General features: G+C 33.4%; 1 protein-coding gene across 1 annotated transcript; it reads left to right on the top strand.

The window, feature by feature from the left end:
• Positions 1-489: 489 nt before the first annotated feature.
• On the top strand, positions 490-6721 carry LOC142634036 (G-type lectin S-receptor-like serine/threonine-protein kinase At1g11410). Its single transcript, XM_075808306.1, has 7 exons — positions 490-1806; positions 3754-3882; positions 4714-4916; positions 5138-5348; positions 5490-5727; positions 6111-6261; positions 6343-6721. The coding sequence occupies exons 1-7, from the start codon at positions 504-506 to the stop codon at positions 6643-6645; spliced, it is 2538 nt and encodes an 845-aa protein (XP_075664421.1). The 5' UTR covers positions 490-503; the 3' UTR covers positions 6646-6721.
• The last annotated feature ends 5723 nt before the right edge of the window (positions 6722-12444 follow it).

Genomic DNA, 12444 nt, shown 5'->3' with positions numbered 1-12444 from the left:
TAAGAAGATCATATTCAAAACTTATTTTAGTAATGGGTTCTAGTTAACTGAACTAGTAAAATCTTTAATAACTGAATAAGAGATCTGGGGTTCAATTCTCATTTGTTCAAAAAAATTAATTAGTGTCTTGGTCTATGGTCATAGTTATGGAGTTCAAAATTTTAAATTAGGGGTCAAGTAAAACAAATATTAAATATAAATTTTTAGTTTTTGCTAGCTATGGGCGGGTTTCTTTTGAACCCCTGACCGTACATGGTGTCGCCCCTGTCGGCAGTTTGGTATTCACGCACCACATCTCAATCTGTTTCATACTATAAAGCTCAATAAAGCAAATAAGGAATGATGCCATTACTTGAAGGTCAACACGTTAAAAACAAGTGTGGATGGAATTATATGCCATGAATAGTGAGCTTCGGCTTGAGGTATTAAAATGAAGTCACACGCATGCATGCAGATGCTCTTCTTTCGTGCTCTCATGTCCTACAATCTTCACTGGAAAAACCATGAATCCTGCTAAATCCTTATTGAAATCAGTATTACTATTACTTCTCTCCCTTCTTTTCCCAAATTGCGTTTCCTTTGATACCATTACACCAGACCAGCCCATCAAGGATGGTCAAACTCTAGTCTCAAACCAAAAAACCTTTGCACTTGGATTTTTCAGCCCTGGCAATTCCAACCACCGTTTCGTTGGAATTTGGTATTACCAAATTACCGAACAAACGGTTGTGTGGGTTGCAAATAGAGACAATCCCCTCAATGATAGCTCAGGAATCCTATCCATCAACAGTCAAGGAAACCTTGTCCTCCATGCCCAAAATCAAACCCTTCCTATTTGGTCCACGAATATTGCTTCAATCTCATCAACAAACTATTCTATCTTCGTGGCTCAGCTCTTAGATGTTGGAAATCTTGTTTTGGTTCAACAACACAGCCAAAGGATATTATGGCAAAGCTTTGATTATCCCACCGATACTATTCTTCCTTTTATGAAAGTTGGTCTGGATCGGCAGACTGGGTTGAGCCGATACTTAACATCTTGGGAGTCTAAAAATGACCCGAAAAGAGGTAAGTACTCATATAAAATTGATCCAATTGGGTACCCCCAGTTTTTTTTATACAAGGGTCAAACTCCATTGTGGCGGGCCGGATCTTGGAGTGGCCAAGGATTGACCGGTGTACCAGAAATGAAATCTAAATTATATAATTTCGACGTGAATGTCAGTTTTGTGAATAATCAAGATGGAATCACCATTATGTATGGTATAAATGATCCCCATGTTTATTCTAAAATTATGTTTGTCTTAGACGAATCAGGAGCATTTGGGAGGTACACTTGGGGTGATGGTAAATGGGTCAGGTTTTGGTTCAACCCAAAAGAGTCATGCGATATATATTTAAGGTGTGGTACAAATAGTTACTGTGACCCATATAAGGGGGACGAGTTCGAATGCACGTGCTTACTCGGGTTCAAACCCAAGTCACCTCTTGATTGGAGCATTAGAGATGGGTCAAGTGGGTGTGTAAGGAACCAAGAGGTGTCCATTTGTAAGAGTGGTGAAGGGTTCATCAAGTTGGCACGTGTGAAGGTGCCCGATACTTCAATAGCACATGTAAACATGAGTTTAAGTTTGAAAGAGTGTGAGCAGGAGTGCTTAAGGAATTGTTCTTGTATGGCTTACACAAGTGTAGAAGAGAGTGAGGAAGGGATTGGATGCTTGACATGGCACGGGGACTTGATCGACATAAGAACATTTTCTAATGAAGGACAAGATTTATACATACGCGTGGATTCGATTGTACTAGGTAATATTTTAAGTAATATTTGCCAATGTCTTTTTAATTATTGTTACCACATTAATTGCTTGTGTGCTTAGGTTAACTATAGTAAAAAGGTACCATAAACATGTAACCAAAATAAAACCGATAGAAGAAAATGGTAGGGTTCTTAGGTGAAGTCACATTAATTGCACATTTGATACACTGAATAAGGATTACGAAACGAAAGTAATGGAAATCTTTTTTTACTAGGAACAAAACTTGGTTAAGTTGTGTTTTAAAAAACACCTTACTCATACAATTATATTTCATAATAAATAATATTTTTTAAATTTAAGAGAGTAATTAGTTATTTTTTTATATTTTTTATTTTCATAATTATTAGGTATATATGAAAAGTTTGTTTATTTGAAAATATATTAATTTTAAAAGTTATTATACCTACTAAAGAGTAACTATTACAATGATTTTAGAAGGGAATGCTTATTTCTCATTTAAAAGAATAGGTATTCACAAAGAAAGACTATTCTTTATATTAAAAAGATAACCAAACTTTCGAATAATTGAACCATTAGAATAACTATTATATTACAGTCTACCAAATGTACCATTTCTTATTCTGGCATGATATAATAGTTGTCTCACATTTCTTAACACTTTCTAATATTTGGCACATATAGAGAATCCAGATTTTATGCATGTTGCAAAGAATTTTATATATAATTTTATTAAAACTGTCCAAAAAGTGATTAAGTGAGTCAATATTGTACCGAAGACTGTTTCAACTTAGTTATGAGAATGATATATTTCAATATTGCTTAATGCTAGTATACCATTTCAGAATTACCGCTAATATAATAATATATATTAATTAATTTTATTTTTATTAACATTTAAAACAAATAAATTTAATAGTCTTTAAATGATTATTGGGTCAATCTATACTGTTGTGGCGTTGGTCAATACCTTAAACATCTTCATTAACTAACTCTCAATCCATTCTTTTTTATATAAAAAAAATAAAAGCCCAATCTCTTTTTCCAATTCATTTTTTCTCTTTTATTTTTCCTCCACCGTCTCAGCTAGTCTACTTTATCTTTTTGTTTTTTTATTTACTTTTTATTACTATCTCATTTCTCTTTAAGTCTTATCCACTAACACAGTAGCCCACGTTCTCCTTCAGTACTCCCTCACAAATCTGCTTCTCTCATTTTCTCTCTAGTCTCTCACGCAGCATACTTTTCTCATCAAAAGATTTAAAACTAACCCCATAATCACGCTAAGATCTATTTCTCTCTTTCACTCACAGATTAGTTTCTCTCTCGCAAGTTGCTTCTTCTCACTCAAACATTGCACCGGCCGGTATTTAAAATGAAACGAAATAAGGGTCTACCGGTACCGGATTATTCACCGGTACGAAAAATTCCGGCTATACCGGCCGGTACGAAATGGTATTGACTCCCAATACCACAATCTCCGCATTTCTATCTTCTCTTTGTCTTAAATTTTCCAAAATTTTAAGAAACGGTTTGACAAGTTGAAATTGTTTAAATTCCGTATATTCATAACTTGTGTCCCGCTGCTATATATGTAACACTTGCTCCATCTGAGGTTGATGTTATGAAAACCGGTTTGTGCATTTTTGGTTTTTAAAGCACATTCTCCTTAAGGACATTGTTTCCTCCATAGTCCTTACTCTTGTTTCCCTATAAAATTGCATCAATACTAACTATTTATGGGAAAATTTTTAGGTAGTCCCGGAGTATAGTGAAATGGTACTCCCTCCTCTCACATTCATGGTAGACCCCACCATAAATTTAATGAGCGGATCCCACCATAAATGTGAGAGGAGGGAACATCATTCTCCGTGCTCCGGGAGTACCTAAGAATTACTCCTATTTATGTTCAATTACCTTCTCAAATTTATGAGGTCACTATGGACAATAAATAAATAAATATATTTTTCTACCTTAGCTCAATATGCCAAGAAAAATGGTCTTGCTCGAAAAACAAGGATGTTGGCAATTCTGGGAGTTCCTGTTGCTGTAATGGTTCTTTTTGCGGTCTCCGTTGTGTATTGGTTGGTAATGAAGAAGAAAAGAGGTAAGCAAGTCTTTACTCAGTTTTTTTTTTTTTTTTTTTTTTTAATTGAAGTATTTTCTTTTCACTTATTTTCTATCGCCAAGTCTAGTGAAAAAAATGCTAGTAAGGTGACAGACTCAGGATTGCATTTGGCTTTTACTTATTTATGGTAAATTATTTGTACAGTATTTATTAAAAGATATACGCTTTGGTAAATTTAAAATTAAAGGCTAACAAAAAGTTAAAACTACCTTATTTCTAAAAATAAAAATAAATAAATAAAAAAGCAAAAAACTACAAATTTTTTAGAGTTTCTAAAAGAATGAAATAACATGAGATATAATATGATTTTTTTTCCCTAGTGCTTTCAGGAGTTTATAAAAGAATGAATGGAAAGTATAGAAATATAAAACATTATTAATATACCAGTTAACTTTTATTTGTCCTTTCTCAAAGATATGGATGAAAGTAATATTTACCTCCTTTTCATTAAAGGAATGAGGAGGAATTTGTAGAAGTAAAGGAAAATGTATTCTTAAAATCTATTACAAAATAAAGTCTACAAACAAGACAAAGAAACTACAAAAATGCATTTAGTATAGAGACGAAAAGGGCTTTCTTTTCTTTTATTTTCTTTTATTTATTTATTTTTTCAGTTCTTTCGAATGAGTGATTGTCATTGCATAAATGGTATATTAAAGCCACCCAGACAATTTCGTAAATGCTTGTCCTTTAATTTCTTGCCTCTAAGTCTATCTATATCCAAATGCATTGGCTCCTTCCATTTGCACATTCTCTTATCAATCAAATATGAACGTAGTAACTAATTATTTGTTAGTTGTTTTATACCAGGGAAGAGGCAAAGCACAAATTCATATGAATTTGATGCCTGTAGTTTACCAAACTTAGAAGACTCTACAAGTAGAAGGGACCTTGATGGAACTAGAAGAGATTCAAATTTGCCAGTATTTGATCTAAAAACTATTATTGCAGCCACAAATAATTTCTCTGTTGCTAACCTGCTTGGTAAAGGTGGCTTTGGCTCAGTTTATAAGGTATTCTCCTTATACAAGTGGCAACACCCAAAAAAGTAGCTTAATCTTAGTTCATGTGTGTTAATGCATCGGAAAATCCATCATGAATGTTTAGGTGCATTAATAATTTTACGTGTACGACTGCAGCAAGTGAAATTGGGTTTGCCCTAATAATTAACTGGATTAAATTTCTGTCAACTATTGTGTACAATGATAAAATGACCTATGAATTTTTATTTTAGGGTTTGCTACAAAATGGAATGGAAATAGCTGTGAAAAGACTATCGAAAAACTCAAGACAAGGAATTGAACAATTCAAAAATGAAGTTGTGCTAATTGCTAAACTCCAACACAGGAACTTGGTGAGAATTTTAGGTTATTGTGTTCAAGAAGAAGAGAAGATGTTAATTTATGAGTATTTGCCAAACAATAGTTTAGACACTTATATTTTTGGTACGTATTCTTTTCACATAAACTTCAAGCATCATGACCACAAAAATGGTCCTCCGAATTCAAACATCTTAATTCCTAGCATTAAGATTATATATGTAATCATGAATGCAGACTAATCTATGTTCAAATATCTTCATTCAGATGAAACAAAAAGGTCATGGTTAGATTGGGGAAAGAGAATTGAGATTATTTGTGGAATTTCTCGAGGAATCTTATATCTTCATCAAGACTCAAGATTAAGAATTATCCATAGAGATTTAAAGGCTAGCAATGTTTTACTTGACACTGCATTGAATCCAAAAATTTCAGATTTTGGTATGGCTAGAATCTTTAGAGGGGACCAAATTGAAGCCAATACAAATTGTGTTGTTGGAACGTTGTAAGTGGGCTAAAGGCAAAAAAAAATATTTATTTTTTTCAACTGATTACTATACTAACATTATTATATCTCATAGGAGTACAAATTGTTGCCTCTTTTTGCAAAAATGGTGGACTTCTTTCAAAATTTTTTTTTTTTGATAACTTAATAGTTGGGAGATTTGGATATGGATGCCTCTGAAAAAATAAAGAAGGTTAAATTACCAGACTCTAGGAAAATTACTTTTATCTTTTATTAGTTCAAATGTTATGTGTAATGTTATTGAACAAAGGATTTTCTTGAATAATTTTTGCTTAATCATGAACTATGATCAATGGTTTTCTTTAATTTTTGTTTAATAATATGCAATGCTCAATAGTTTTCTTTTCATTGTATTATAACAGTGGTTATATGTCACCCGAGTATGCAATGCAAGGATTAGTTTCAGTAAAATCCGATGTATATAGTTTTGGGGTGTTGCTATTGGAGATCATCACTGGCAAAAGAAACACCAACTATTATCATAATGGTCCTTCCTCAAATTTGATTGGACACGTAAGTACATGTGGAAATAATGATATGTAATAATAGTCCTGTTGTATTGTATTCAGCCTAATATGAATATGTTGTTAATAGATTTGGGACCAATGGAAAGAAGGCAAAGCCATGGAAATAGTCGATCCATCACTAGGTGAGACATACCCTGCTAATGAAGTATCGAGATGCATTCAAATTGGACTTCTGTGTGTGCAAGAACATGCGACAAATCGACCAACCATGTCGGCAATTGTTTTCATGTTGAGTAGTGACACAACCCTTCCTTCACCAAAGCAGCCTGCATTCATTTTCAAGAGTACCTACAATCCTAAAGGCCAAACAACTATTGAAGGAGCTAATTCTATAAATGAAATAACAATTACTAAAATAGTTGGTCGCTGAAGCTAAAGCCCCACACTATTTGGAGCAATGTACTAATATGCCATTGCATCATAAGATTAACTTCCTCTAAATCTAATCTACATGGTACACTATCATTTTATTATAGAAACCAAATATGTATAATGTAAATTATGACAAAAAAGAAGATACTATATAATGATACAGCATGAAATGATATTATCTAGAACTTATGATGAAATCACTACTATCTTCTTAAAATAAATAAATTGATAGTTACAATAGGTGAGGGGAGGATTTGAACCCTGAATGTCTTGAAAACATCAAAAGTTGCTAACTAGTTTAGCTTTAACAACAAGGCTCTTGGCCACTACCGTCTCCTTTAACTACTTAATTTCCTATCAAATGATTTCTAAGAATTAATACACCAAGAGTTAAATTTTGTGTGGATAACTTCATCTGTTTTCCAAGTAAGACGCCCAAATTATAGTCAACTTTTTATAATAAATGTTTGATCAGTGCGTCAAACTGGGTACAAATATGAGTTTGATCAAACCGGGTTCGAATCATAAATTTATTGGACTAAAACTTGTTATTCCTATAACTCATACCCTTTTTATTTAGGTTGGGATGGTTTATCGGATTACCTGCTAGCATTTCATCCTCAGTCTCACCTTCATAATATTTCATTAAGCTACTCATTTTCTCTATATACTGCTCTTTGCATTTTTTTTGCAATTTTAAGGAAGTCCTTAAACCCTAGAAAGCATGGGTGCGGCTCCAGGGCCGCTGCACCTGCATCGGACTCGCGATGACATGGTGACGCTCCTCCAATGTGCCGATTCGCCTTTTTTTTTTTTACGACACGCACCGATACACCGATATGGGCTGATTCCAACTGATTTGGCTCCAATTCGGGCCTATTTACGCTGATTCCAGCCGAAACCGGCCAATATTGGCCGAAATACATGTTAAAAAAAATAATAAAAATAAACTTCTAGGATGTATTCTAATTTATGAATATCATCTTCTAGTTATTATCTACTATTACTCTTAAATTGTGATATATTTACAATTATATGTAAAAGTATGCTTAGCAATATAGAAAATATAAATAGAAATATTTTTAATAAGTTTTTAATCGCCGCACCCCGCTGCACCCGTACTACTTTTTCAAAAACTGTCAAGTTTTGCACCCGCACCTGTGCTTCATAGCTTAAAACCATCCACTTCAAGATCATTATTGTAAGATTCTTAGAAAACTTCCCTAACTGGAACAAGTTTGGCCTTTCTTACACTGTTGACTCAACAGTGGCACGATAGAGCTTCCCCAATACATTGTTGGAGGTATACATGGGTTTGTATATAATGATAATTTTTTGCTAAGCGTCTATAATAATAACTTATTAAACGTGATAGTGTAAATTATACAGTATTAAGTATTAACCATAAACTTTATTGTCACATTTCATGATACCATTAATAAACATTAAATCAGTTATACACTTATACTCTTTATATATATATATATATATATATATATATATATATATATATATAGTTATTAATAAATGAAATGTGAAAACCACATTTTCGTTCTTACATTTTCATGTGATTCCTACTTTAGTCCCTAACTTTTATATTCACCGCTTTTACTCTTTATCCTGAAAAACGCATCTCATTTTTGTCCCTGCCATTACATCAGAGACGGAAAATGCACACGAAACGAAGTGCACTATTGGCACACTAAAAGCTGACGTGGCCATTAAAATAATAATAATAAATGTTATTTGGCATTAAAAAATGTCATGTCAACATCTAAATTTTAAAAAATAATCAAAAACAGAATTAAAAACCAAAAATCACATGAATTGAGATCTAAGTGTGTCTTGAATAAGAACAACAAGAACACAAACTCAGATCTAAGAACACAAACCCAAAAATTATTATAAAAAAAAAAAAAAAAAAAACCTCCAAAACTGAAAATTCATTTTCTTTTGCTTTTCTTAGGAACCAAACAATCGTGAAGGATTGTTTCTGTCTAAGTTTAAGTGAAACCTTTTTACTGTCTGAATAAACAAAAATAACAGAAAAAATTCAAGAAGAGGAAAACTCCAAAATTTATTTTCTTTTGCTGAACCTGACCAAGATCTTTTAGAATCAAAGAATCCCCAAAAACAAACCGGTCATATCATCATCCAAACCTGACAAAATCAATAATCAAGAACTTAAATTTACTAAATTGAAAAAATAATTCTAAAATCACACAAAAAAACAATAACAATTCATTAAATATAATAAACTCATATTTACACTTAGAAGAAAAAAGCCACAAAACCCAAATAATTTTCACCAATTCCAAACCAAAATTTCACAAAAGTCAAAACTTACAATGAGGGAAAGAGACAGGAGGGCAGATCGGGGTGAAGGAGATCGTGAGAGAGAGAGAAGGGGGAACAATCATGAAGAAGTGAGGGAGGGAGTAAGGCGGTGGCAGACGGAGAAGGGGTGGCGACGGTGGCTGGGCCGTGAGAGAGAGAGAAAGAGAGAAAAGGAGAAAGAGAGGGTTTTGTTGTGAGGGAGCGAGTGTGGTTGAGGGAGTGTTGAAAATTCAATTTTGGAGGTTTATTTTTTTTATTTTTTTTATTTCTGGGTTTGTGTTCTTAGATCTGACTTTCTGCTGTTGTTGTTCTTGTTCAAGACACATTTATATATCAATTTATGTGATTTTTTGTTTTAATTTAGATGCTGACGTGGCCATGTCAGTTTTTAGTGTGCCAACAGTGCACTTTGTTTGCCTAGTGTGTATTTTTCGTCTCTGATGTAACGGCAGGGACAAAAACAAGATGTGTAAAAACAGTGAAAATAAAAATTAACGACCAAAGTGGGAATCATGTGAAAAAATAGGGGTGAAAATGTGGTTTTCGCTTAAATTAAAAATTAAAAAAACAAAGGCAAGTTGTTGTCCAGTAGTCGCGGGCTTTCAATCATGGTTAGGTCCCCAATCACATGTACCTTTAACCTAGTTAACCAGTTGGGCTTAGTGAAATATACTTAACAAAGAGTCCGGCCTTGTTAGGCAACAATAAATTAAAAATTTATAATAAAAAATAAAAAGTAAGTATAAGAATTGAGTCTAGCTAGTGTCTAGTTACACTAATTCATCTGGACATTAAACCTAATCTAAGCCCAAAAAGTAAAAACCTCTTATAGTCATTATTACTCATTAAAGCGTAACCCAATGGTCACAAATAATAAAATATCTTTTGGTGTTTTATGCCAACTTCTCCTCCCATGTTTCTCCAAAAAAAAAAAAAAAAAACGCGACACTAACTGCTGCATACAGTTTTGATATTGGTGTATGATTGTATTTTTTTTTATCTCATCTCCTTTCCCCTATATATGTGTGTGTGTGTGTGTGTTTATCAAATAAAAAAAAGATACTTAGTGTTGTCGAGTCATCCCACATCAGTAAGGTGTGATATTGAGAATGAGTTTATCACTTACTCCGCAACACTAGCTGCCACATGCAGTTTTGGTGTTAGCGTGTGAGTGTATTCCCTTATCTCATCTCCTTTCTCCTGTGTGTGTGTGTGTGTGTGTGTTTATCAAATAAAAAAAGATACTCAGTATTGTCGAGTCATCTCACATTAATAAGGTATGATATTGAGAAAGGGTTTATCACTTGCTCCGCGACACTAATTGCCGCATGTAGTTTTGGTGTTGGTATGTGAGTATATTCCATTATTTCATCCTCCTTTCCCTATGTGTGTGTGTGTGTGTGTGTGGGTGGGTGTTTATCAAATAAAAAAAAATTGTTTCTCAAAAAAAAAAAAAAAACTTCTCCTTTCGATTATTTACCAATTTTTTTTATATAAAAAAGTGAACTATTTCGTCAGTTATTGCAAAAGTTATGGTTATAATCATGGTTTTTGAAATCGAACCGGGCATTGAACCGTTTTTTTTTAATTTCCGGTTCAACCTTGGTTTTTGACCAGTTTTCTAGTTTTTGACTGTTGTTGACCGATTTTGGGGGTTATAACCATACCGGACTCGCTCTCAGTTCCTAGTTGAACCGGCCAGTCCAGTCCGGTTTTTAAAACTATGGTTATAATTGTAGAAAAACTATTATATATACGTTAAGATCTTTGTAATACAATAATATTGTCTTCACTTTTTTATAAGAAAAACTATGGTTCAAATCCCTTCCTCATTGTTATAATCACCAAATTTAAAAAATAAAATAAAAATGATTATCAATATGTCATGGTTTGGCATAATTAATTAAGAATTCAATATTGCAACCCAAACCTCTTTGTTGAGAAAAGGAGTGGATGGCCTCCTAGAATTTCGTTAACCAATGTAAAAAGTTAATTTAGCTCTAAACTATTTTAGAGTTCTCTTCTTCCAACTTGCTATATAGTGATTGAAGAGACCATCTATTTATAGTTTTAGTCATACGAGGTATACATGAATAGTCTTATAAATCATCAAGTAGTGAGTTAGAAAAGATAGCTCTACACTAGTTTGGAATTATAACTTTGACAATCATGCCATCATTTACGTAATCAAATGGCTAAACACTTTTGATAAATGAATTTGCAAGTATTCATTTAATTCCAAACTTGCACCTAGCAAAAAAAGAAAAAGAAAAAAGAAGATTAATAACAGTCTTTTACAAGCTCTTAAGCCATATAAATTCCATACAAAAAGTATTTCGGTGCTCCTTTCTTAATTGAGTTTAAATTCAAACCGGATGTGAAATTGTTGTTTTACACCCTTTAATCCTAGCATACCACATTAGCATATTAAAAATTAATGAATAATAGGTAGTGTCACACACAATCACAACTCATCAAAGCCCATATGCATTCTTTTTCAAAAACTCTCACCAGGTGTTGTCGTCATCCCTAGCGATGGTTCTCACTCTTTCTCTTTCTCACACCAACCCAAACCCACGGTTGAGCCTATTTGTTCTGCCTTGCAATTTCTCTCTCCAAACCCAAATATGGGTTACGCATAACTAATGTTCTCCTCATTTAACTTTTTCTTTCTTGTGGAAAATATGCATAATACACTAGATCTAAAAACGTTTTTCATATACCGTAGAAAGAAGAAGTTGAGAGAGGTGGTGAAGAAGAGAAGAAAGTCTCGTTTGTGCCACTGTTTCCACCCTAAGACTTTAGAATGTGGTTCCTATGCTGTTGTTGTATGAGTTTTTGCTCTAAGTATAGGGTTTCAAGTGTAAAACATGGCTTGTTATGTTTGATCTGATTTGGGGTTTTATATCAAACTTAGGATGCTCATAAGGACTTGTCTATGCATAATGGTTGAAGCCATGATCCCTAATAATGTCAAACTAATGCTTATGGTTAAATTTACTTTGTTTATGTAAAATGAAGTCTTGCTTTTATCATTATTAAGGAAAATGTAATTGGTTGTTCTTCCCTAGCCAATCTTAGCCTCTTGGGAAGCTGCCCTTGCTAGCAACATGCAACAAAAGCCTATAAAGAAGCCAGGTTGCTCCAAAATCCTAAAATGACAATGTCTTCAACCACATACAACAAGAGCTATAGGTCTTCATTTGGGTAAAAATTTTGGGCATGTGACCTTTCTGCATGAGCTCTAGGTGCTACAAAGTGGCCCCAACCCATTTGCTAGAACCTGTGATCTAGGCACATGAAAAAAGTCCTAAAAAGTCAACCCACCCCAACCAAACCACTCCCTCAAATCCCTATTAAGGCGCATAAGTTTGGACCATGCAAAAGAGAATAAAATAAAATAAAGAAACATGAATCGAGCACAAGAAGAAATTGAGCTTGGCTTGTAGTGGGCTTGTAG

Source organism: Castanea sativa, chromosome 5 (assembly GCF_040712315.1).
Source record: "Castanea sativa cultivar Marrone di Chiusa Pesio chromosome 5, ASM4071231v1".
Lineage (NCBI taxonomy): Eukaryota > Viridiplantae > Streptophyta > Magnoliopsida > Fagales > Fagaceae > Castanea > Castanea sativa.
This window is presented reverse-complemented; position numbering and strand designations above follow the sequence as displayed.